Consider the following 27,850-nt stretch of genomic DNA (forward strand, 5'->3'; position numbering starts at 1 on the left):
TTAACACTGGGAATCTGTCCAAAGCAAGCAGTTTTCAATGACTGGCCACAAAATAGCTCCATTAAGGCAATTAAACATGTCCTAGAATTTTCCAATCAGAAAGTACAACCAATTTCAGTAAGTGTAGATTCAATGAAGTGATATGATAGCATGCATATATATATATTTTTACATTATATGTAATTGTTATAGATCTCATAGATGTTATATAAACCTTTAAATATTACTCTGAAAACATTCAAAAATTTTAATTTATCCATATCCAGGTGATGACAGATCAGCTTAGTCAGTTTATAAAGCACCAATTCACATTAAAACCTAATATGTACAGGGATTAAAAAAATTGGAAGAATAAAGAAAATGACCTGAAGCCACCACAGAAGCTTTGCTTGTGGCAGTGAAACGGTAGAAAGGAGGGCTGTCACAGTGTTGCACCACAGGGTTGACGGGATCTGTTTGTTGCAGCTCAAATAACAACTCCTCCATGGTTTGCATTGTGTTGTTTCGGCAAAGATAGATGACCACCTTTTTGATCTGGATAAATAAAGAAGGAACAATTCTTCAGAGAAATTGTGAAGTTAAAGGAAGACATTTTTCTGACATTTTCTAGCAGGGCTCAATGTCTTACGTATGGGAGAAGGGTGGTGTCACCGCTGACACCACACAGGCTGATAATGAACTGCAGAGTGGTTCTCAGATTGTTGCTCCATTTCTCATTGCTCACTAACGCATTCCAGGCATTTTCCATCTCTGGTCCAGGTAAATCATCTCCATACTAAGACAGAGATGAAAAAAACACAAAGCTGTATTCATTTCAGTTATATAGTTTACCATCGTACCTTGGTATTATACATCCCAACAACTTTTTACCTTGGCTGTCATGAACATGAGGTTATTGAGAACCATAGATGTGGCTTGTAATGATCCCCAGCCTGTCCCTTTTAATGAATGTAATGAATCTGTACTGTTCAGCTGACAGGAAGACTCGCAGCTGGGGTTTGATGGTGAAAAGACTGGGAGCAGCAAGCCACTGTCCACTAGTTCAATGTTACCAAGCCAGGGAAGGAGGTAGGTTAGCATGATCTGCCTGCCATTGGAATGAGTGGTGGGGAACCTCTGGCTGACCTCTGTAAGAAAAGAACGCCAACAAAAACATCAGCATAACATCGTTAGAAACTGCAGTATTTGCACTTGGACAAAAAAAGATGAAATATTCTTGATTTCACCATAATGCTCATATGTGAAGTTGTCCTCTTAAACAGTAGAGATGCTTTTTTTTTCTCACAATTCTCTTTGATTCACACAAACCTGTCCAGGACCAAGTATTCAGAGACATGTCCAGCATTTCTCTGAACAGTTTCAGTCTGGCTTCCACTCCCATTTTACAGAAATCATTCTCATCTTTTTGACTTTACTACTGCTGAGGACACTATCTCCAATAACATCCTAGAGTGAAGATTATCTTCCACTGTTATTGCTGCCAACCTTACAACTGGCTTAAATCTTATTGCTCTGGCAACATAAGTCATTTCCAATCATTACTGATGTTGCTCAAGGGTGTGTAATCTGCCCAAAGTTTTTGTTATCAATCATCTAGGCAAAAAGTTGTAATAATTTAATGCATTTTCTTTGAAATAATGAAACCAAACACTATTTCGTCTAACCTCATTCCTGGCTGCTTGTTAATATGTCTGTTTGCACGAGGTTAAATGTTTTCTTTAAAATTGTTCAATAAAACAGGAGTTCTCCTAATTGGTACAAAATCACCAACACACCCTCCAGCTCTCTCTAGTCTCTCTAGTCATCATCATCATCATTATCATCATTATTAGTTGCCTACATAACCTCTAAATACATTACCACTTACCTGAAAACAAGGGGAGCGTGAGTTCTGGGTACATCTTGGCTAGCTGAGTAGAGAGTTGTGGGAGTGAGACACTGTAAAGAGGAGGCAATGGACCATGGGTGCCATACAGAATGTTGCTTGGCTTCAGCTCTGTTGTCTTCTTAGAGTACATGAATAACTTGTCTTCAAGTATCTGTTTGAAATAAAAAATCAAGAAGGTTGTTATACATAATTTTCTTTATTTTTAGGCAAGTGTTGTTCCAGAAAAATAACAGAGTTGTAGAAACAACCTCAAAACGATTCAAAACATTGACTATTGTCACAAAATGAATAGCCATACATTTTTTCTGTGGAAAGTGGAAATTTAACAAGTAATTTTTGCTTTTTCTTGCCTGCATTAGCTGCATTGAAATCTCATAGAGTTCTCTGTTGGTGCTAGATGCTTTAAACAGCACAAGATTCAGCAGTGTAACAATGTCACCCGGGTAGCTTTTACTGGTAAAGAAAAAGAGAAGAGACAAAAAAATTATTGTAAAGAAAATATTTTTTGTTTTCAAGTATTTTGATTCCGTAGAATCAAAAAAGACAATTTAAACAGTCGAGAGGTTAAGATTGTTTATACCTGCTGGAAAAGACTGTAGCAATGGCTTTAAAGCAACCAGAGGCGAGCTGGTGGGAACCAGTGTAGCACCGATCCACGGCCCAGTTGAACAGGTTGACTTGGTCAGCATTTAGCTCCAAAAGCAAGATGACAACTTCACAACCAAGCTGATGGACCTGAGTACAAGGCAGACAGAAGACAAAGCAAAGCAAAAGAATAATTTGTTTCTTGCCAAGATTCCTGTAAGAAGTTGGCAATAAGCAGAGCCGGCCTTTTAAAAAGCAAGCTACAACATGTCATCAGGTCAGTCTGCTCTTTGTTTAAATGCACCACAGTGGTAAAGCATTGGCTACAGACCCGCTGATCCTGGCAGGCCAGTATATTATCCAGCCACTTATAGAGGTATCCATCTTGAGAAAGGCCAACATTATCGAAGACAGGACCACAGCACAACACAGCAGACATGGCCTGGAGAAATAAACACAATCATGACAAGCTGCTTAACTTTTAATCGTCCTGAGTTTTCTGATCTCAAATTGTCATAATAATTACTTCTAAAATAACTTATCCTTACTGAATGTTAAATAGTTATTGAGCTCAACACCAGACAAAACAGGATGATATTTCAGACACTTTTTACCTTTAGAGCACAATACTGATATCTTGTTATTTGATGATTCCTGTCACTGTATCGGTCCAGGGGGGTGAACATGATGCTGAAGGGACCTGCCCATTGGCTGAACAGGATAAAGAGGTGATGCCGAAGGCTCTGCTGTGGAAACAGGAATCTCCTTTGGTGCACTAGGGAGGAGAAGAGAACAAGTTGTTGTAGGTAAAGGCATTACGAAAGTGCAGTGTCAGGAAACCTGTCCATGCATCATAATAAACTGCTGCAGAAGGACTCTGCATAAAAGCAAAAATATCAACATGCTTCAACAAGCCATTAGCAGGCCTTTGGAGACTTAAATACCAGGCAACCCATGAGTGATCACCGGCTTTTGCATCTTCTGTTGTTAAGCTGAACTATTTTTGGACATACTCCCAGCAGACACACCAAGTACAGTGCTAAACATACTTTTGGCCCTTTTGTAAAGGGGTAGCTTCCAAGAAGGTTCAGGGGTACCTGGTACACATTGGATGAAGTTGGCCACCATCGCACTAAAGTGAGCTCGGATGTCCTTGAGGATCTCGGCCTCTTTGTCATTTTCAGCTTCAAGAAGCATCCGAGTTAAATCAACATACTCCAGGAACAAAGCGCCAAGGGCAAGGGTGTCACGTTCCAGAGCTCCATTTGTACTGCAAGATGACAGAAAGAACAGATACATGCTCAATGAGAGCAAATTTCAACTCATTTAATTTTATTTCTCTTTCTCTTCATTTTTTGTAAATGTAACTTCATTTCAAAAACAAGTTTCAGCTGTAGCCACACTAACCTATCACTGATAACACCAGCATCAGCCAAAAGCTCAAAGATGCGAAGCAACTGTAATCGCAGCAGGTCCCGCCGCTCACGGCGCTTCTTGTTCTGCCAACAATCATGTATACATGACTTAAACAGCGAGGATTCTTTGAAACAAAAAAGCTCTCTGGTGAGGAACATGAATACGTGTTGAGCATCATAAGCAACAAACCTCGGGTCTTCTTTCTAATGCCTCTTTCATGAGGGGATGTAACTCCTCCACAAGCTCTCTGTGTGCAGAAAGTGCAATCATTAACAGTCTATTTTTACTTTTTTCTCTGAAAAGGATTTGAGCAACAGAACATGAGCTCTAGCAAACAATGTGAATAGAAATTTAATAGGTTATGAGGCCTCATTCAGGTATAATCCTATGTTTGTCTCCACATTAAATCCATACAAAAATTTAGGTCAGTGAAGATTTTAATTACAAAGTGGACCTACATTCCATTTAATCAGTTTAGTCATAACCCTGCAGCACCACAAACAGAAAAAAAATCTATGTCATTCAATTCTCATGAGGCACTAAAACTCATGATAAAATTAAGGATGGGACAAAAAGTCATTTTAATACCCCAAAATATAACATTTATGGTTGCAATTGTTCAGAAAATAAAATGTCAAACATAGATCTACCTGAATACCAATAAATTAGTCCGTCCAAATCCAAGAACTAATGACTCTGTCAACTCGATGCTCTCTGTTCTCATCAGTGGGACCAGCTGCTTTAGAAGCCAAGCCACAGATGGGCTTCCAATAACCTGAAACAACAAAACAGACATTGTTCGGTCGCATAAATGAAATCTCTCGAGCAGCTTGAGCAGCACTAATTAATCGGAGCTACAATGAGATAAAAATACAGTTAAGAATACACCGGTTTCCAGTTTCACTCATGTGAAATAACTGTTGTGTAATTCAATGCATTGAGTGTGAATGTCAACAGGCTCAGTGTAAACACCTGATCTTTTGGACTCTGGGCACTGTGGGAATTAATAAGGCACAATGATGAAGAGACAACTACCTTGTTATCATGACTGACGGTGCTATCAGGTGTGGGAGTTGTGATCTCAGGTGTCGACGCTCTCAGATGGCCTGGGCTCATGATACTGGGCTTGGCCACCCCAAAGCAAAGGATCAGGTAATTTCTCCATAATGTTACGTAGCTCTCCCCACTACCAGATGTGCCATTCTTCTTTGCATTTACTGGACTGCTGTTAAGACCATGACACTGTTAGGAATATATTTAAAAACATCTACTTTGTGAATTTACAGTCAACTCTGAGGACACTTACTTTGGGTCCACCAGGGGCATGAGCATCTGCAGTCGAGTGAAGGCGTAGGGCCAGGCATAGCTGAGAGCTGTGGGACAGAACTTTGGAAGGTGGTCCTGCCGAAGGAGGCAGAACACACACAGCACCCAGGGGTCCTTCACAGACTGGGCGAAGAGCCACACGTGCGAGGGGCTCATGATGTCATACTGACTGTTGACAAGTGCCGCATTCCACTCCACGAGCCACTGAAGATCCACGTGGTGGCCAGCTGGCAGCGCAGCCTGCAACAAACCAGTGATACAACAGGGGCAAAGGTCAGGGGTGGTGAGCAAAATAGATTTGAAACAAGAACGCATTGGTGATGGAGTGGAGGAGACTGAATTAAGCAACAGCTGCTGGACTTCAGGTGTTTGGTTTGTACGTCCAACAAAAATATACTGCTTAATACAGATAAATGATTTAAGTGTTTTTAAATTTATGTTTGGTTTCAAAGAACTAGATTTTCATACTCAACTTCCAAAATGTATTAATTTACAATGTAAACAGGTTATTTTAATATCAATGCAATATGAAATTCATATTTGTTGTAAATACACTGAGAAATCAGTAGGGGACTGGGATCGAATGATTTAAAATAGATTGTTTTTTTGTCCATGACTAAAATATCTGTTCCCAGTAAATTCTGGTCAGGTTCTTCCATGTTGAAATCATTTCAGAGTAAAGACTCACACCATTACTACCATTTTTGTACCATAAATGAGATGTTTAAAAGTGCATGAAAAGAACCACAGAGATGTAAGAACTGCTGTAAGAAGAAATTTTCTACTACAAGCCAGTGGTTCATTCTGACTCTGAGAGAGAGAGAAAGACTTTCATCATGAAACAGGAAGGTTTAAATAAAGAAAGCATTCAAGATTTGAGACATAAGGCAAGATAGGTTCAAATTAGTTTAAAATGTATGTCACTGTTCAAAATCATCCAAACAAGTTTTCAGCTGTAATCGTGTACTGATTTTGCCAAGTGACAGAAGTTACTCTGGCTTTCAATGTACCAAAAAAGTGCACTCAAAATGTACTTATAAAATAGCAACACAATTCAAAAATCTAAATTTAACCAAAATCTGAATAAGACTATTTAAGAAAACATAAAGAAAAAGCAAAAAATGCCATACACTACACAAACTACTATATCTTTTTAGTCACCAACTTTAGCGTGTTTATGGGTAATTTGTTTGCTGAGAAACCTGCGATCTGTACATGTGACTGAACTCTCCTACTAGCTATTATCTTGTTTTCAACCTAGCTTACTGGTTTGCAGACAACTCGCCTGAAATTAAGACGGTACATAGAATCTGAGCGAATGCAAAAGGCCACAGAAGGAACTTACTGCATCAGAGACAGCTACGTTGATAAAACTCTCCATGATAACAGGGCTGAGCTGATCCATGATCTCTATCATTGGTTTTTCATCATCCTGCAGTTTACAAAACATAAAAAAACATGCAAAGTCTCAACATCAAACATTCAACTCAACTACATTTTACACCTTACTACTTTTTACATCGTTTTGGTGTCTCTTTGATTTACCTCTGTCTGTCCTATTGTCAAGTAAAGACTCCGTATCTCTTTGAGTACAGCGATAGCGAGTCTGCGGGTGCTCAGCTGGGAAGAGCAGAGCAGTACGAGTGCCAGTCCCTCCACAGCATGCAGCACAGTGGAGTGAGGAGCTCTGTCTGCAGGCATCTTATGGCCCGAGCAAGAATTCAGCAGCTGTGAAAATTGAAACAATTGTTACATTTCTATGTCTAATAACAAAAAAAAAAAAATCACATTTAAATTATCTGCAGCCGGTATATTGTGGAGCATCAGCCTCAGGCAGAGAGGACAACCCATTTGCTAAATGCATAACATGTGTAAAAACTCCAGCTCACCTCGACAGCATGCAGCTTAGCGAGGTCATGGCTCTTTCCAGAAGACGCCAGGGTTATTCTCCACTGTGTGAGCAGCTGCAGCAGTAGTCTGAGGGACGTATCTAACAACCCTTGGTGGGTGTCTTGAACCTCACGCAACAGGAAGTTGGTGAATCCAAACAAAACATCGTCACGCCAGTCAGAGAAATCCACTAGCAGACTTTGCAGGGAGTTCTGGGCTATGAGGCGAAGCTCATCATCCATGTGGATCGTCAACCTGGCAAACCAGGCAAAATCCAGAAGTTCTCATGTAAAAAGTTTAAGTTTTTGAAGAAATTCAACAGGAAAAATTCTGAGATTTACAAGTCTTGACACTAATTGCTGCAAAAGAACTAAAACGTTCTGCTGCTACAGGACTACATTGGGATATCAATTTTTGACTTTTCCCTCCATGCAACTTAAAAAAACACCTATGGGCATACAGATATTAAGTGAACATTTAACATTAGATAATGCTGTTATTAAAGCCAAGATGAGCTAAATATAAATTTTTACTACACAGCCTGTGCCTCTGAGATGTGTGACTCACCGTGAGAGGAGGTCGATGAGTTCAGGTTTGGACATCCCATCAGGAAGGATGCGAGGAATGGCAGCAACACATGTCCTAAACAAGTCAATCTTTGGCTTTCTTTCACCCCTGAAAAATCACATTTACCATCTGCCTTTAATTTTTATTTGTTGTCAAATTGATCAATAACTATACAAACAAAGTAAGTGATTGTAGACAAATAGTTTTTCTTACGTGATCATGTCCTCAGGCTCTTTATTCAACATCTGAGCATTTGTCATCATCATGCAGCGTCCCACCTCCTTATCAAGGTGTCTTAGGATACTGTCAATCGCTTTCCGCACATGAACATAATATTGGGACATCCCTGAAGACGTAGAGGGCAAGTTAGAAGGACTTAATCTGATAAGAAGCCACTACTCTAAGAATTAAAAGAAAAAAATCTCAAATTGATACATACACTGAAAAAAAAATTGCTAAAATATAGTTTATTATGTCAGCTGTATAATATTTTTATTCTATAAAATAAGACAAGAAATCAAAAACCAAATATATAAACATAATGTTACATGAACTATGCACATTTCTTGTCGGTATGAATATAAAAGCATTTTTAATATTCCTGATCATGGTTTGTCTCTCTCACCGATGACTTTGGCCTCCTCGTTGGTCAGCGTTTTGCTCAGGTATACCTTCTTCACTCGGAGCGTGTTCCCAGAGGGCAAAGAGCAACCAGTATTCGGCATTGGAGGCTCTCCGTCCTTCTGCTGCAGTTTGTCAGCTATGACCAAGAACGCTCTCAGACCAATGTTCATTCTCTGAACAAAACAGAAGATGTTAATAATTTTTTAACACAACATTATCAGTCCTGGAGAATTCTAGTGAAAGAAATTAAAGGAAAAAATGCAATCATTTCGACATGTATTTTTTGTTTAGCGTTATAAATCCACTTTCTAAAGGCGTGAATATAAATTCAAAATAGAAGAAAGAAAGTATAACTTTAAAGAATATTTTAATAGGATACATTTTGCATCAGTATTCTTATAGATTTTTTTTATTGCAAACGGTCTCAGTGATAAAGTAGATTACGTACCTCAGGATTAAGACTGAAGGCTTTTGCAGGTTTTCCAACACACAGAAGGTCAAAAATGATTTCCTTCATGGCAAAATCCAATCTTTCCTGCAGGAAAATTGGAGAAATGTGCTTATTTCACAGATCCCAACCTGAGTGTCAATCACAGTAACATCTACTGAGAGAATCACAGCACATTGCATTTACCTGTGCAATAAACTGAATGATTTTGACAAATATATTGAGGGGCATGTCTCTCGGCACCACACTGCGAGACCCTTTAGGGAAAAGCGTCGTTATGATGGTGCTCAGACGACTGTGAACACACACATACATTGTTTTAGAATAATGGGGTTATAAAAATGTACTTTCAAGATATGTTTCACACTTTTTATCGACAAAAAAGCTCTTTTAACCTTACATTTTATGTCCTGCAAAAGTATTTCAGTACCTTTAACTATTCCAGAAACATTATGAAGTGGAAAGAAGAGAATGCATGATTTCCTTTTTAAATATTAAATAAAAATCTGAAAAGATTTTAATGCAGAAGTCATTTGCAATACGTTGCTTTCTTGAGTTATAAATACTTTTTAAAAGACAAAATAAATACAAATAAAAAAATTGCATCATCTGGGCATGCTAATTTAGTGCTGAGGCATAGGATTTCTGTAAACTACTAGCAATAAAGCAGGGTAAATAAATTTACCTTTGGGTTGCTGTGTTGCTTTCACACTTTATTCTGATCATGTAAACCCACAGCAGGCGATACAGGGACTCCAGAGCAACACGAGCCATTTTAGGATCTCTACTCTGTAAGATGAAAAAAAAAGTTGCTGTAAAACCTGAAAAAAAAAACTAATAGTACTTCACATTTACATATAGTCAAAAATACTTCTTGCAGTCATACTGTCATTTAAAGTATCCAATTACATAAAAAATTTTAACAAAAAAACAAAAAAAGATCTAGTAAAGCACTACAGCCTGGTTTACATGTTACCTTGAGATTTGAAAGGCAGTTGTTGAGGAAGACATGCCATCTGTTAAGGAAGAACTGCTTCTGACTCACACACAGCAGACAGGTCACCAGTGGATAAAAGGCCTGGGAAAATGAAAGCAAAAGTTTAGACAACTTAGATGTTCTGCAATGTTCACCCATTATGAACATTGCAGAAACAAATCAAGGAAATTCTCGCCAAACTGCATTTTAAAATCTGATTTCTCACAAAGACATGATGAGGTTGTCTTCTGTTAAGCTATTAATTGATACTTCATAACATGTGTCTGTTGCAAATGCTGCCTCCAGAGAATGTAGATTTCCAGTTTTATTGGGGATGCTTTTGTTGCTTTTCTGTGTAAAGTTGTGAGTTTTATTTATAGCCCTTTTACGGGGTTGGAGCTTTACACTTAAAGGCACATAGAGCCCTGCTTCCAGGCTTCTTTTGACAATCTGACTGCTCTTATAAATTATTTGTAGTTTAGACACTAACTGTAACTCTGAAATAAGTTTACACAACACAGCTTTGCTGCACGCGTCTCTGTTACCATGCAACAGAGGCTGCCACGGTAAAACCAGAAACATCAAAAAACAAACAAAACCAACAATCACTGTCTGTTTCTGCTCCACAACTAACCAGTGAGTGCTTCTTTCTTGATGACAGATCCAGAGTGGTGTCGTACAGGCTGTCCACAAAATTCCTCAGGCAGGGTACATTCACTTCGTTCTTCACAGCCTAGAGCAAGATCAAGATTAAAGTTAAACATTGAGATTTCTGCGTAAAATGGACCAGAAAATATAATCTAGAGAAACATTGCTCATGGCAACATGATCAAACTCAATACAAGATGGAAATGAATTGTTCTGTAGTGGTATAATCTTACATTCAGCATATTTTTTTATTTGTTAAGAAAGTCTTGTTGAGAAATAAGAGATATTGGCACACTATTTAGCACCAGGGATTTGGTTTGTTGACCATGCAAGCCATGGAAGAAGGAAGATTTTATGTGTAATGAACCATATAGTTTAATTGTTCATTATTACAATGAGTTTCTAAAAAATTAGTTGGATATCAGTCTTATAACAAGTATGTAATGAAAAGATGGGAGGCCTCTCCATTAATCAAAAAGAGGCACAATATTTTAATAATGTGTATACTGTCATTGTTTTTATCAGATATTTATGTTTTTTTTTTATCTATTTCAATAATTAAAAACAGCAGTAGATGTCTGTTTTTTAAAATTTATCCTGTCATTTTATGAATATTACATGTGATAATATTAATTTATTAAAAAATATTATTAATAATTTATTTGGCACAGCGTAAATGTATTACAAATATTTTAGAATATGCTCTTGCAGTAAGAAAATAATTTTTTTGGTGCTTTTCAAATATTTGAGTTCTTGGCTGAACATTATTGAGTAATAATTGCATCATTTTTAGGATGAAGAAACTTACTGCAGCAACCGGCACCAGGATCTCCACAAAAACACCAGCCAGAGCATGCTTAATGTCCTTATCCTTGACTTCTAGAAAATACTGGGCGCACTCCTGCAAACAAGAGTGCAACAATTTGCAGAATTATACATTTTGAAAAGAGTCTTCGCTATTCATTACCTTAAAGAAATTAGAATACTAGAAAATGTAATATCAAAACACAACAAGCAACCAGTAAAGAGAGTCAACTTTCACTGAAGTTTTCACACTGTAAATTCTGATGTACCTGCATGAATTGAAAAGAAGCTTCAAAGTCTTCGACTGGATACATCTTCACTCGGAAGAACTTGACCCCCATGATGAGGCTGATGGTGCTCTGAACGACATACGGATTTTGCTCTTTCTGTCTCAGCTCCTTCAGTTCAGTCATGAACTTCTTCTTTACCGCAGGAAACCTGAAAACATGTATTTTCTTTATAAATATGTATATAAAAAAGCCCAAATTTCTATTAAGAAAGTAAAGCTGACAGTTGTGACAAAAATGAAATGTGACAAAGTTCAAGAAGAACACAGATAAAAAAAATGCTTCTTTTATCAACATATAGTTAATACATTTGAGGCCCAGGACAAATTTCTCATCTAACACTTAAGGATGGAATTATCTCTAAAATTGAGTAAAAATGTGAAAAGCATGTCTCAAGATATTTAATCAAAATCAGTACAAGTTTACAATAAAATCTTTAGGACCTCAGAAAAAAACTCTAAAAACATAAGCCCTCCTGAAAACAATCTACATAGGAAATTAAGCAAAGCATAGTTTAAAAGGAGGCCTGCAGCTCGTATGTCTGCTTTAAGGATTTCCTCCCTGCTGCAACGATCCTAAAAGTTCAAAGAAGCACAATATTTTCCAGTACTAGTGTGGCATTAAATACCTGTCTTAAAGTGTCTGCCAAACTCATAAAACAGGTTTGTTTTTTTTAGAAAGTACTCACACAACAAGCAGAAACATAAATATATAAATCATATTACTTTGACTAAGAAGAATATTCAGTAAATATTAATAAAAATAATTTGTGGTTTGGACCATGAATCTGTTGAGAATTAATACTATCAAATTAATAGTTTAAAAAATATCACATGTGAATTTATTTTTAACTTTTTAATCTCTCCACAATTGAAATGGTGTGTGTTATATTAATCAACTGATCAACTGTTATCTAAAATAAATAAATAAAATCAAGTCGCACTAGAAGTGATTAGATCTTACCCCTCTTTGTATTTAAAGTGCTTAAAGGCTAAGTTAATGACTTCCTTGACCAAACCGTCAAGGGCAGGGTAGAGCGGCATCTATTTGAAACAACAGAATGAAGGTGAAAGTCTTAGACTTCAAAATAATAATAAAAAAATGGCAAAAGCAATTGTTGTGAGACAAAGGTTGGGACAAAAGTCACCTGTTTTAAAACTTCTATAAGTACAAGAGAGAAGATGAAGTCAATGGCCAAATCTCTCCTTTCAAGTAGGTAATCTCTCTGTTGCTCATCACTGTTGGGAAGAAAAATGTTATAACCATGGAAAAAGAAAAACTGATGTTTCTTTACAAATGGAATCATTTATGGTTAAGCTAATCTGTTTTAATGTTCTCACTTTTTGGACTTTGTGTTGGCTCTTGGTCGGTATTCGTGCAGCTCTTCCTCGAGTCCGTTCTGTCTTTTGTACCAGTCAAACAAAGTGCGCAGGATGGAGGGAAGACTATACTCAGCCAGTGAGCTCATGGCGCTTATCAACTAGAGGAACCAGACATAGATGGTGCAAATGCACATTACTGTTTAGCAGTTAACATACCAAAGCAGGAGATAGCAATCAGTGCTTCCTTTGTTTATTTGTGCAGCAGTTTCACCTAAAGCTCCAACACAAATCACAGATTTATTTGCATCTCATTAGGATTCAAGCACTTGAAAGTTAAATGAAGCAAAACTAAATTAGGGCACTTTTAAGACTAAATGAAAGGAACGGAATAAGATTATTAGGCAAGTTGGTTCTCTACGGGACCGTGCCCATGGGGCAGCCTCCCTTAATGTTGGGGGAGGTCCCGGCAAAGGAAGGAACAGGCTGGGCACACAGGAAGGGAGGAGAGTCTGGTTGGACTGGGGCAACACAGCGAGCCCTTCATTCAGCACCAGGCTCCAGAAGAATCCAGGCTCTGTAGAGCTGCTGAATGGCCTCGCACAGCAGCACAAACACACCTCTGTGGCTGTGAAAAGGCCTTCTCTGCATAACCACAAACCTGCAGGACACACCTTGTGCGGAGCTGGGGCCAAGCCACAAGGTAAACACCGAGTGAATCTGAAAGACCTTTTGGGATGTGAGCAGAGCTTCCAGCCATCAACCCGTTCACTGTTGAAAGTGTAACTTCACTGCAGTAAAGTTACATTTATATTTGACATGTGAAAAATATGTCTGCCACAGATCATACAAAAATGCATTAAACACAAGTGCTTGGAGGTTGGAGTGAACATGTGAAAAATAACCAAATTCACTAATATATTAAGAGAAGCACTACTGCCAGTTAAAAGCATTTCTCTGCACTTACTTGGTCAAACTGAGGATCCTCTCCCCGCTGTAGTGACTTTGTTAATGGCTTTTCCTAAAATGTAAAACGATATTTATTTATTTACAACTCAGTTATAAAACATAGCAATTAATATTTAGCTTGAAGCTCCTAAATTCACTTTAAAAATTATGTAGCTTTACGTTACCAAAGCTAAAGTTTAATCAGTAATACTTTTACAACAAATTTATGTCAGATGATGATTTCTAGGTTAATGTCAAGTTGTCATAACAAAGGCATTTTGAATAATGTCAACTTTGTATTAAAAGTGTCGTAGTTTACTGAATGACACTTTATAACAACAGTCATAAATATTTATGAAGACTTACTCATGTTCATGACAGGTGTTATGTCATGTTTATGATGGTGTCATGACAGTCTTATTCAAATAAAGTGTTACCGTTTCACTTACACTGAATAAAAAGACACATTTATTAGTTGGTTTTTTTCAGTCTATTAAATTAAATCAACATATGTAAAACTGAATACTTTTGCAAGGCACTGTAATTTAATAAATAATGTAAACTAAACATTATAAAGATTTTAAATACATACGGTATTTACCATCAAACCCAAACCACCTTTATTTCTATCTAATTGCCTCCTTTGCCTTTTTCTAACCTGACCCAGGAGAATTTCATCAGCCAAACAGCAGTTCAGAGCACTTTAGTTGCTGATTAATCCAAAATAGCAGAAAGCCTGATGTGTGACACTGACATTGCGTGGGCTGATGACAATATCCTACTCTCTCGCTTGCAACTGTGTCAAGCCGCTAAGCCTCAAATTCTGATGAACCTTTTAGTTTTTTAGCAAATGCTTTTACTGGAGAATCCTGCTTTTGCTTGGGGACAAGGAGAGTGTTTTTTTTTTTTACAGACACAAGTGTTTTAGCTAAAAACATCTACAAACCACTAAGAGTTACAGGGTTTTAGATAAAATACTGGCTTCAATGATAATATTAGCAGGAAGTTACTGTGTGCCTGTAACATTGAGCTGATATTAATTACTCATCTTGTCAGAAGAATGTAGAAAGGAAACCTCCTTTCTACATTCCTCTAGGGAGTATTAAACAGACGCGGAACTAGACACTTTCCCTGCATATTTAACACTTCCCTGCTGGCTGAGGTCACAGATTAACAGCCTCCATATTCAGCAATGGTTTGTCCACAGTATGCTTAGCGAATACAGAGTCATGAATGTATAAGCCTGGTTAAAAATAATAGAAAAACTATTTCTGGAAGACATGTAATTAGAATTGTGAAAATGGAAGTTAAACTCCATGTAACAGTTGGTGAGGTTTGGCTAAATTTCAGTTTTGAGAGTGTTGCTAACATTAAAATGCACTGATGTACATCAGCTAATTGTCCGTCGTACAGGTTTTGTTCTGACCTTTGTGCAGTTTCCTCCTTTGTTGACAAATCAATTCAAATATTTGATATGAAGAAAAACTGGACTACAGTCAAATTGGGCTCCTCAATTCTCACTCACCAGCGGCTCAGCCATGATAATGCGGATCTTGTGCTCAGACACGGTGGTGAAGTTGGCGAAAAGGCTCTTGAGGACGTACTCGCCAGGCCGGCTCTCTGGGTCGATGGTGATGGGCAACATGGCTGGTGGACCTTTCTCTCCCTGAGGACAACAGACTGGAGGTATGGGAGGTTTACTATAACCGTTTCCCACAGGTGAAGCTGGAGAAAAGGACACAAGCACACATGTGTGGGTTTAGAAACTACTTAGTTAAAAAGGATATTGTCAACTAAAGCCCAAATGAAGGGGGCATGATTAGCCATGAGTCTATACACAAGAGTAGATAAGCAAACAGGGCACTCAAGAGAATTTTCCCAAACATGGACAAAGTGTTCCCAACTTGATGAGCATTCCACAGCATGACTGTCAAAAGGGCACCGGTTTGCCCTTAGACTGCTTTTTCAGTCCTGCAGTTACACAGAGCAGGGCCCATATGGAAATTAAAACACCACGGTCGGCTGCTGGTGTTTTCATTTTGTACCAGCGATGTCATCGACCCTAGAAGGAAGTGGGAGCCTTGAACATGTCACCATCTTCAGGCAGTGCTGTGATTTGGACAATGTTTAAACAGGGGTGGCTTGACTTAGGTCATAAAATCCCATCAACTAGGACTTTCCAATGTCTGACGCAACTGAGGTTTCCTCAAATAACATGTGGAAAACAGGCAACACACTAATATGACTACTTTTTCTTAGTTTTAATAAATTCCATAATACCTTAATGGTTAGGAATATGTTTTTATGACAAATAGATGTTATGAGACGACACTGAAAACCTATATTTGCTCTGAATATAATTTGTATTTCTATCTCAAATAAAGAATTAGATTCCTTGTGGGCTTTTTTTATTTTTTTACTTTTCAAGTACAGCACAATTGTTCTCTAAGCTTTACAATAATCGAATCCATCCTCTCTTGCATTCACCGAGTCTACCCAAAAACAGTAAAGGAGAGACAAAACTCAAACAAAGAAAACCTTGACCTTAAGCTATCATGAGTTAAAAATTTACCCCAGTGTTTCACTCTACTGTCTCCAGTCAGAAAAGAGCTTAAAATAGTCCGGAAATCAGTGCCAGCATCTCAAACTGAGACATTTAACTTAGGAAATTACATGTTTACATGTGGATGAAACAACTGACTGGACAAAAGAGAAAGTGAAGCATGTCTTTTGCACAGCATATAACCGTTCCTTGTTGATTTTATTTAAGACCTGACAATGAAATGTTCAGAAGATTCCTTAACATGCTTACTTTTCACACTTAATTGTTAAATTAATCTGATGAAAAACAAAAAGAAAATGAGATGCATCAAGAAAAAACTGATGAACAGCCAGACAGAAATTGAGAAATCTGATGGGTATTCAAACACTGAACAAATATTTCATGAGTGCTGCCAGGTCAAGCTGGCACTTTGGTGTGCACACTGCTACTGAGTGTTGGAGATTTAAAGTTTCTGCATCACAAAGGTGAGTCAATCGAGGACGAGCAAAATTATAAGAAGCCATTTAAAAGACAACTATGTTTTATAAAAGACACTGAAAAGATGTCAGTGATTCTAGCTGTCAGAGTGCAAGGCTTTTATCAAAATAAAGCACAGCACATTTGGTCTTTTTGTTATACTTTTGAGCTTTCAACTATTTAGTTTTGAAATAAATACATAATTGATCACAGCTCACAACAAAAATGGTGGGATTACTTTATAGTTCTTAAGACATCATAATCAGCTAAAATAGCTAATGGCAGGTCAAAGCTTTAGAAAAACCACAGGACAGAAATTGGCCAAGTTATTTAAGGCCCCTTTGTACAAATTTGTTTTATCACATGAATCTTTTTTAGCTGGAAAAAAGTGCACAACATAGTGAAAGGGGAGTCTAAATTTCACACGTCACCCTTTGTAAACAACAGAAAGTCAGAGAAAAGGCCAGTAATCCTATTTCTAGCACCTATTAAGACTCTAAAGTTCTGACTAATCTGCAAACAACTAGCTAAAGAGTCATTTTAGTTCCACCATGTTTTCAGCAGGTCTTTTCAGGACAGCCGAAGCCTTCCAAGGAATGCCCAGTATGTGTGGCAACCTTTTGTAGCTTTCAGAACATGCTTTGCTCATTCATGAAAAACTCAGCACCTACCCAGACCTTTGATGAAGCTGATCACGCTGGCTTTACTCCAGCAAACCGCCATTCTGTCCGTTGTGCTGAATGACGACATGGTATCTAGGACTGTCCTGAGTCATGACAAACACTAGCAGAGTCCAACTTTCATGTCTTGTGTGACAGCTGGCTGTGGTCTCCTGGGTATAGTTTCCATGGTGCGCAATTTGCAATAGCGGGTGTGTTTAAGAAAGAGGGAGAAGTGTTTGGAATGGGAAACCACGCAGTGTAGATCTGTCTCCCTCTCTCTCTGAGCTCCCTCTGAGTTGGCTTTCTCAAGCCTTGTGACCAGTCAGTGCCTTCCAAGAGTGAAGGTCAAGTGGGAATTTTTAGCTGCACAGAGTTGAGGTCCAACATGCTATGGTGGCATAGCTGTGTGGCTATATTTGACCAGGCATAAACACTATACTTGCAAAGCAGTCTCCCCCCCCTCCACATCTGTGATTGTAAAGCAAGAGGCACAGAGCAGGACAGTGTAAACACCATTCTTCATCAGGCACTGACTCATCACCAATCCCTTTAAATTTATGATGATGATGATGTTTTTTTTTTTTTAACTTAGTCATAAAGGAAGTGATTTTAGGTAACAGGAATGGAGAGTCTCTGCCCAGCACTTTGAAATCATAACAGACCAAATCACATTCAGCAGAATAAAATCAGCAAAACATTTTAATAATTTTCCAAGTCAATGAAGTTAATTTGAGATCAGATATAAAGAAAGCAATCAGTAGGAATTTCAAGCCTTTTTCTGTTCAAAGTCTCAGACGTGACATGTGACTCTACAAACAAGGAGCTCGGCCACAGCATACATTACATCATCCTTGGTCTGGAAACACCCTGAGCATGGTGGTGATCCTCAGAGAACAATGCAAACAAGCTAACGAGTATATATATACACAACTCTCGAAAAAATTAAGAGACCTCTTAAAATTGTCAATTTCTCTGACTTTACTTTTTATAGGTATATGTTTAAGTAAAATGAATATTGTTCTTTTATTCCGTGAACTGCTGACCACATGTATCCAAAATTCAGAGCAAACATTTTGAATTTATTTGCAGAAAATGAGAAATGGTCAAACTAATGAAAACATGCAGGGATTTCAGATCTCAAATAATGCAAAGAAAACAAGTTCATACTCATTTAGAAACAACAATACTAATATTTTAACTCAGGAGTATGTATATAATGTATGTCTTGTAGACAGACAGACAGACAGACAGACAGACAGACAGACAGACAGACAGACAGACAGACAGACAGACAGACAGACAGACAGACAGACAGACAGACAGACAGACAGATAGATAGATAGATAGATAGATAGATAGATAGATAGATAGATAGATAGATAGATAGATAGATAGATAGATAGATAGATAGATAGATAGATAGATGGAACAGTGGGTCTGCAGAAGGAGAAGTGATGATTCAAATGTGAGTCAAATGCTAAGATAAAGACATACACAGAGACACATATATTCTATTTCTATCTATTTGAGGACTTTGTGTTGACCACATTCATTTTAAGAACTACATTTATGCCTAATCCAGACATTTTCCCTAACTCTAGCCATTCCTAACCGTAATCTTAACCAAAACATTTTTATACCATACCTCTAAACTTAACTAGTAGAGACCATTCCAATTAAAAAAAGAAGAGCAGAAAAATGTCCTCACTTTCCATAAATTACCCCCCTTTATTGGTAAAAGTGGTTGTAATGGCTGTCCATATGTAGCATATACAAGGATACACACATGCGCACATGTTTACATATAAAGTAATGTAGTCTTGAGAATCATCCTCTTTACTTAAAAAATGCCACATTCATGTTGGTCTGAGAACAATGTGGGTGGATATTTATATTTCCCTGACTTTTTTTAACTGGACCACACATCCCAGTAATAAGACAACTCTTTGAGAAGGCTTTGCTTCAGAGTGTGCAGAAACAGTAAATTGTAATTATGGCCCATCAATGATCTATTTAAATTTAAAGTTAAGCTAAAAATGCACTTGTTTAGACCTGTTTTTAGCATTGTGACACTTTTATGTTTCCACCAATGTCACTTTCTTTTGTTTTTATTTGTTTTTACTCTAGACAGTTTTTATTACTACATTGATGGAAAGCACTTCAGTTAAGTCACTATTCTAAAATGCAAAACAAGTAAAATTTGATCGATTCATTGAGTAAAACTGCTTTTGGTGAGAAGAAGGTCAGACACTCTTTACTTTGTTAGTGTTGTATAGTACAGTATGCATTGGATTGCAAATGCATACCTGTTAAACATTTTTTTTTGTTTACATTTTAACCACAAAGGTACATGGATTTTGTAAGGAATTGAGATAATCAAACACAAAATGGGACATGTTAATGCCAAAATTATCCATGACTCTGGCATATTTAGGTTTAGAATCATATTTATTCAATGAAGCATTTCTTTCTCTTAGGATATATCACAAGCTTCTCTCCAGAACTTAACAAAGCAATGTAAAGGAGTAACAAGAGCTTAACAAGGAGTAAAATGCAACAAGATTGCATTTTAAGAAGTACAACAAAATAAAAACTTAACAGGTATGAATATAAAAAAACTAAAGAGAAGCAATATGTCAAAATGTTGTATTTAGATTTTAGACCTATGTTTCAGGAAAATAAAATAACCTGACTAACATCCAGATGGGCGTTGTAATAAATTTAGATAAAGAATTTTATTCTGAATTATCAAACTCCCAGTGCATGTACAACTTAACTTGTTGAAGAATGAATTCAATAGATTAAGGAAAACATAATATATTTTTTCTGGTAGCTGAAACAAAATCATAGAACAAATATGCTAATAGAAGTTCTGGGCTTAAGTTTTGAAAACCAGGAGAGAAGAAAGCTCAGCGAAAAGCAGATTACACTGATGGTCTCATACTATTGACTATTAGTTGTGCTTGTGTGAGTGGACATCCTGCTGCGAGTGGCTGCCTGCTGAGAGAGCCTTTCAGTCTTATACAAGTGAGCAATGGTTTAAAAGGCTGTATTTTACTTCCTGCATGTAATTATGTAGTTATATGAAGAAAAAATCTGTTCAATTCAATTCAGAAATACTTTATTTGATCCCAAAGGGAAATCAAAATAAAAAAAGTCTGTTCTGCTAAATAATGTTGAAAAATACACAAGTTTATCATTATCAGCAAATTAAACTTGCACTTTCGCACACCTGTCAGCAGAAAATATGTATTTCATGAGAGTCTAAACAATGTGTTTGTTTACTCTTTGTAGGAGTGCCGTTGTAGCTCATCCAGCAGCTCCTGCTCTGATTGGCTGAAAGGGAACTGACCTTCAGGCAGTGTGGACAGCAGACCTGACGCAGCAGCTGCACAATACCGGCTCTGTGCTGCTGTCTGTCACTGTTTTATCAGAGCTGAACACGCTGACTTATTAAAGATCAGTGTCCAAAGGGTTCAGAAATTCTGAATCTCATGGTCAGAATGTTAAAATTTATCTTGAATAGCAGAAAACATAGTCAGCCTGGATATTTTGTAGGATGGGCAACAAAAAAACATATTTATTTTGTTTTGTGAACAAAAAAATAAATTGTGTTTTTTTTAAACATTCTTAGACATTCACAGCTTAGTTTTTCCATTTTGTGATCTGTTGTACAACACTATGTAAAAGCTGATATTAGCTGAAAATATCAAATGCAGATGAACTGCTATGCCTGGGCCTTTATCACTGTACCAAAGTGACCCACAGTGAGGATTATGCAATATCATCAGGAGAGGGTTCAATGTTGAGCATGTGGACACTATGTTTTATGGTATCTCATTTCAAGCTAACTTAACTGAAATATGGATTTGTTGCACTTCCTATTCTACACTTTATTATATTCCGGTTCACACATTCACATATTTATACTGAAAGCCATTAGTTTCAATGCCATCACAGTGTACTGTTGTTCTTATATTTCACTTTTAGCAGAATATTGCACTGATCCAAAGCAGGAAGTCATTCCATCCCAACCTTGTGGGTTGAGTGAAGCTGTTGGCTCTGGACAGAACATGCACCAAGCTGAACCTCCTCTAATCCTATTACCGTAACCTTCCATTAAATAAGACCTATTGGGACAAAGGGGCTGGACTGTGATTTTTCAGCAGACATCTGAAAAATCTTCATAAGTAAAGTTAGCTTAGGTATAACAGAAAAAATCTCTGAGCATCTTTCTTATTGTTAGTAACTTTAAGAACTGCTCCCAAAAAATGAATGGAAGTTGTTTACAGTGATGAACTCTTGTTACAAGAATTATTTTGGTAATTCTTTTCCAACTTCGCAGCACAAGGGTAATTTCATTCAACCCCCAATAAGCAGAAAGCATGTTATGTCGTACATCACAACAACATTGAGCTCTAAAGTTAGACTTGCAGCAGAGTTGCAGTCTGAGTCAGCCATCTCCGTTTGCTGAACACAACGACAAGAGACAAGCTGCTACTCACTTCCACTCAGTGATTTCAACAGGGACTTGATGCTGATTTCAAAGAAGCCCGAGTCCTGCTGGCTGGTCATGGTTGCAGCTTCCTCCTTTCCCCTTTTTTTCCCTTCAGCAAAATCAGCAGCGGCGGCTGTTGAGCTGGGAGCAGCGTGGCTGTCACCTCTCTGTTACGCACACAGTGCTGCGCTGACGAGACCCGGAGAAAACACCGGAGCACCGCTTTACTTTCCCACTCCTATCTGGTCCTGTCCTTGGCGATAAGTCCCATTACTATCCCTCTTCTCCCCTCCCTCCTCACTCTTCCAACATCTCTCTGTCCCTCCAAAGCTTTGGCAGGCAGTGGGTGGCAACACAAGCTGCCTTTAAATAACTGCGCGGAGGCTGAGAGTGCAGGAAGCAATCCTCTTAGTGGAGGGCGGTTAATAATAACCACTGTTTTCTCTGAGAGCAGGCCTGCTGATGAGGACAGCAATGTATTTGGTTATTATAGCGTGACTGGCACAGTCTTAGAGGTCGTCAACATTGAAGAAATTAAGGTATTTGGGAAGCATGAGATATTATAGGAAACGGAAGTGATCGGTAAACTCACATAGAATTGAGATAAAGTGCATCAGAGCAGGAGGAAACTGAAGGTCTTGAACACAATCCATCCTCACAGCACCATATTTAAGAAATAATGTTTAATTAATTTGTACAAATAGAGGCTATCCCTGTGTTGAATAAGAACTAGTTTTTATTATGTGAGCAAGTCAGGGAATTTTCATTAATAGACATGGTCAAGTTTATTTGTGTAGCACATTTTGGCAACAAGGCAGTCAGCAGAGTGCTTTACATAATAAAAACATCAGATTAACACCATGAAGCAAGGGAGTGATGATGACATTTTGTAAAATGTCGTCATCAAAATCATCAACCACATACAGATCAAATATGTGGATCAGTGTTCCACCTATACTGATCAAAGGCAGCTTCAAGCAGGTGGGTGTTCAGCCTTGATTTAAATGAAGCCATATCAGATGTACTACACCAAACATGGTCAACACCACATTTACGTTAATATTTTCTTGTAATTACACAATCTTCAGAGCAATGTATTCATGCCTGTATTCACAGAATGGTACAGAGCTGCTAAATCCATTTACAATGATGAGACTAAGGGTATAGGTGGAGGAGGCACAATGGACTACAACAGAAGTGTAAGAAGGCAGCTGCTTTCAACTCTAATTTTACTAGGATGTAAATATTGTTAAAAAGCATTTGAAAAACCACAACTTTCAACATTAAATCCCTATATAGCAGTCGTACTGTCTACAGTGTGCTTCTGTGCCAGGCTCAAAGTTAACTAGCCAAATAAAAAAAAAAAACACAAACACATCTAATGGTAAATTTCTCAGATTATAATGTAATCGCCATACATTTAATTTACAACATTTTTTGGCTTACTTCTAGAATAAAATAAATCTGAATATAAACTCTGGTTACACATATGTCTGGACTGCGGGATAGATCAGAAGCCTCAGTCCAACATCTGCTCCAAGAGCGACGTCTGTATCTGAACTGATACGAAAACTGAATCTCATAAGTCCCAATTCTATTCTTTTATGATATCTTTCATAAGTTCAGAGCACAAATTAGTATCTTAAACTTTGGCTCAATATTTTTGTTCAATAAATATAAAATGTAAAGTTGTGACACAAAAAGAAAGTTTAATCGTCTTTTAGAAAATGGCAGGAGTATTAAAATGAATAATAATGAAAGCAGATGTCTTGACCTAAATGTACGATGAAAACATCCTTCAATAGCCCATCCATGATGCCTCTCTGCGCTCTTAGTGTAATCCTATCAGAGCTCTGTCTGTCCATCAAGTGACAGCCACTTGACCTTGATTACATAACGCTCTGTGATGTAGAAGCTTTCACTGATGCTGGCACAGTTTGTTGAGCACAAATTTCAGCACTCAGTTGTCACGATTTTAATAAACAAAGACCTGTTAGCCTTCTCCTGGGGAATATCAGTCAAGCAGAATAATATTATTTCTCATATTTCTTTAACAGAGATGCATTAGTCATGCTTTCACCAAACAATCCTGATTTCTTCATGTATTTTTGGCTAATTTTGTATGTTCCTCCTATGATGGGACTACAAACATAAACACTCATTTGTGTAGACTTTGCTTTCACAGAACAAATAAATGTACAAATATTGACTAACAAAAAAAAAAAATCTGCTGCAGTTTCCTTGATGGAGGACAGTTTTGAATCCATCTGTAAAATAGTTCTAATTTTTGCAATAGTTCATAATAACTGCACTTCAAATTGCGTCCCCTATAGATTTTTTCATATGGAATAAGACATTCTGTCTTAGTGTACATTTTGTGTGCAAATTTGTATTCTTTGCCTTGAACATTATTTTGTTGATTGAATCTTTACTTCCAATAATTATTCTTGAGCTGTTAAAAAGAAATTAAATCGAAAAGGAGATTTCCCCATGGATCTGGGCCGTGTGACTATTTCAACAAATCCCTCAATAACTGATAAGTGCAGCAGTGACAGCTTAAATGACAATCATTGAATTTAGGTAAATATAGAAACAGTTTGAAATGTTAGCTTAGCACTTCCTTCAGTTACCTGCTCCAGATAAAACAATTCCTCAGCAGAATCAAGATGGGAGTTTAATGAAGACTAAGTGGTGTCATGAATATGTACACCTTAATGCTATTGGACTTTCTACCTTTTAAGTAGTATTCATTTTTATTAACTTAAAGAAGTCATGGAGTCTGTATTGAAAACGTCATTATCTGAAATCATATTCAGATAATATCAGGGGTAGTAAATAAATCTGTAAAAATAAGCCTTATGTAAGGCCATGAATAATACACAGACCTGTCCTCTTACGGTACTAATATTGTTTTCACAGATTGGCAAGTCGACGACTTTACAAAGTAAGCAGAATAAGTTAGCAAAGTTTTAGAATAGACGTCAATAAAACACCTCAGTTTACTCCAAAATATTTTCTTATTGCATATTTCTTCAGATGTTGATGGCAACTTTGACCTCTCAGCACACATCCCCCTATACTACAAATTATTGGCATAATAAACATTATGTAAATTAGATTTTCTGTATCAAAATCTTAATTAATTCTTAAACCAGCTCATTCTATTTGGATGACGTGGTTGTTAGAGAAATAGTTTGACTCTTTCCTGAAGTTGAAGGCACAGCATGTTTCTTTCCCTCTAAGCAGATTTTACTAATCATCAGGAAATGCTTTCCTTATTATGGCAAGCCAAACCTCTCATTCCTGGAGGAAACAGTCTGTTGGATTCTTTAAACACAGAACAGAGTTCACTTCTATGACTGATTTTTCATTGATAAGCTGATGTGCCTGACTCATCTAGTTAGATAAATGAGAATCTCTGTACAAAAATCTGAACATTTATCCTCTTAAACATTAGCCAAATCTCTGAGTTATAGAGAAAACCTTAGCGCTTGGCAGCTCACAATGGGAAAAAACCTGGCTTTCCATTGCATAGATCAGACACTAAAGACCAGGTTAACCTGGACCAAGTCAAAAATTCATGACTTGACACTAGCAATGGCTATGTGGAAACGTGTGCACAGCGCAGAACAATGATGTAATAAATACATTTTTTAAAACCAAACAGTTCAGGAAACAGAACAACAACCCTTTCTGTAAATTTTACCCACACAATTAGAACTGCAAAAAAATATGTTATGAACCAAATTGTCAACAAAGTGCTTATCAAAACAGAGAGGAAGCTAACACAAGCCTTGCAAGTCAGCAAATGTCGTCTTTTAAAAAGATTCTGATCAGAGTTAGATGCATATGTACCAAAGACGTTTGCCTATAGGTACATATGTACTGGATGCTCACTAGAAGTGCAAACATTTAAGTTTTATCACAAAAATACACCTGATTCTAAGCAGGAGTGTACCATTAATGTTTTCACATCACCTAAAAAGCAGCATTTGTACAACACATTTCTCACAGAGAATTGAAGTCACTGTTTATTTTAAAAAAGATGCAGCTATGAGGAAATTCAGTCAGTGTACATGATGTAAAACCTTAATCAGAGTTATCGGCACCTGTTGCTACAACAAAACTGAGAAAGCAACGTTTGGTGACGTAGCGGATAGGATCAGAAGGTGAACCGCCTTAGTCGCACTCTCAGTATCATAATATATTGACACCTTTATCCGCCATCTGTTGTACACTTAAAACTTCAAGTCAATACATTAAATGTAGATTGCAGACTACAAAAAATATTGTAAACCTCTGTTTCCAGTTTAATATCAGTGGGCAAAGCCACGAACACATTAAATACTTATTAAAAGTATTATCAAGCTCTGATGGAGTTGAGGAATGTGAGGTATGTCTGTCCGGTTGGGCCATTTCTGTGGTTATCAAGTTGAAACTCTTTAATCCCTCCCTCTCTGTTTCCCCTCGTTACATTATCTTCCTCCCTAAATGTGATCGTTTTAATTCAAGTTATTGCTTGTTTTTGCGACTCATATTCTCTAGAAGGTGGATATGGTTAGAAATTTGTGGAAGTACAATATAGGGCTAACTTGTGACAGTGAGGCAAACTATATAGAGAATATGCACTGTATTGCATCAGTGTCTGAGTCCATTATTAACAACCCACTAGCTTCCTGTGTAAAGATGACACGTACTATAGGGAGGTGAGGAATTTCCCAAAGTGATGCGAATAGCAACAGAAGAACCAGCAAGGCGGTTCTTCATTATTGAAATCTACATTTTTACCAATTAAAAATCAAAATTTTACAGTTTAGAACAGGACCTACTTTCAAGAATGGTGGGCCTCTTCTTCTGACGCAGCTTTTTAAACTTCCCTCTGAAATCTTTGGGTGGAAATGGATCCATGGGTGAACTGGCAATGTGGCTCAGGATGACTTCACCCACTTCCTTGGAATGACTTGTTTCCATCTCAGCAGTGTCTTTCACAGGATCTTCTTCTAAAGACATGTTAAACTGCAGGAAGCCCAAAGGTGGTTCTTCAGGTCTTTTAATAGACTCATTGGAAGCAGCTTCAACCTTTTCCACTAGTCACTGGTGCCAATGTTCTGCTTACTTTTCTTCTGCCAACTATAATCTTGACTTTAGAGATGCAGACAAACCTCCTCAGTTTCAGCCTCTTGATATGTTTTAACCTCTGCACTTGTCAGGGAAGTCCAGCAACAGTAACATTCATGCACCGGGTAGTTATTGGATTACTTGAGGAGCCCCTCCTCTTTTCAGCAAAAAAGGCAAGAGGCACAGAGGAGAGGGGCAAAGTCATGACTAAAGAGGGTGGGAAAAGGATAAAGAGAAACTGCTCTGACAGCTCCAACATCCCTGCCTTACTGTAAGCTCAGGAGGCCGTCCTGAATAAATATCCTGTATTTGTCTTGAGTCCACACATCAAAAATCCAAACAGGCATGTTCTACTCCTTGGAAAACATATCCCTTCTCTAAAAGGTTTGACAACCAAATAGAAACAGCTTTATTTCCAAAACCTGTCGTCATTCTTAAGGCCTGCAATATTCTTTTTCTAAGCAGCACTGAAGCCATAAATGCAGAGAAAGCTTTGCAAAGACTGCAGCTCAGTCTACATTGACTTTTTTCTCTTCCTTTTAAACCGCTAAGTGGACACACCTACATCATGAACCAGTTTTTCCTAGTCTGAGAGACATCAGCAAGACAAACAGCCAGTGTATGTCCGTAACATGAAGGCGTTTTCAGTTTTAGGAGGAAACTCAAGCAGGGTGAAACAAAATGGACACACACACTTTTCTTTATGCTGCTGGTACAAAGCTCCAGGAGGAAATTAGGTACAAAATGATAAGAATTATTTTTAAACTTCACTGAACACACCCACACACACACGCACACACACACACACACACATACAAATAAATAAA

At 37.6% G+C, this 27,850-nt stretch overlaps 1 protein-coding gene across 1 annotated transcript in view; it reads right to left on the reverse strand.

The window, feature by feature from the left end:
• The window catches only part of frya (furry homolog a (Drosophila)), a 38,024-nt gene extending 15,824 nt beyond the window's left edge, over positions 1–22,200 (reverse strand). The window contains 34 exon segments of the mRNA XM_044119695.1: positions 366–534; positions 629–775; positions 871–1,127; positions 1,868–2,039; positions 2,239–2,341; positions 2,469–2,623; positions 2,805–2,915; positions 3,088–3,248; positions 3,571–3,743; positions 3,881–3,972; positions 4,079–4,136; positions 4,540–4,664; positions 4,925–5,114; positions 5,196–5,455; positions 6,561–6,647; positions 6,761–6,943; positions 7,105–7,360; positions 7,673–7,780; positions 7,886–8,018; positions 8,298–8,469; positions 8,745–8,831; positions 8,931–9,039; positions 9,430–9,533; positions 9,721–9,822; positions 10,355–10,453; positions 11,177–11,269; positions 11,442–11,661; positions 12,070–12,087; positions 12,423–12,502; positions 12,607–12,697; positions 12,800–12,939; positions 13,746–13,799; positions 15,252–15,451; positions 21,913–22,200. Coding sequence (XP_043975630.1) covers positions 366–534; positions 629–775; positions 871–1,127; positions 1,868–2,039; positions 2,239–2,341; positions 2,469–2,623; positions 2,805–2,915; positions 3,088–3,248; positions 3,571–3,743; positions 3,881–3,972; positions 4,079–4,136; positions 4,540–4,664; positions 4,925–5,114; positions 5,196–5,455; positions 6,561–6,647; positions 6,761–6,943; positions 7,105–7,360; positions 7,673–7,780; positions 7,886–8,018; positions 8,298–8,469; positions 8,745–8,831; positions 8,931–9,039; positions 9,430–9,533; positions 9,721–9,822; positions 10,355–10,453; positions 11,177–11,269; positions 11,442–11,661; positions 12,070–12,087; positions 12,423–12,502; positions 12,607–12,697; positions 12,800–12,939; positions 13,746–13,799; positions 15,252–15,451; positions 21,913–21,982 — 4,579 coding nt within the window. The 5' untranslated portion in view covers positions 21,983–22,200.
• Positions 22,201–27,850: the final 5,650 nt, after the last annotated feature.

Source organism: Gambusia affinis, linkage group LG06, assembly GCF_019740435.1.
Source record: "Gambusia affinis linkage group LG06, SWU_Gaff_1.0, whole genome shotgun sequence".
NCBI classification, from domain to species: domain Eukaryota; kingdom Metazoa; phylum Chordata; class Actinopteri; order Cyprinodontiformes; family Poeciliidae; genus Gambusia; species Gambusia affinis.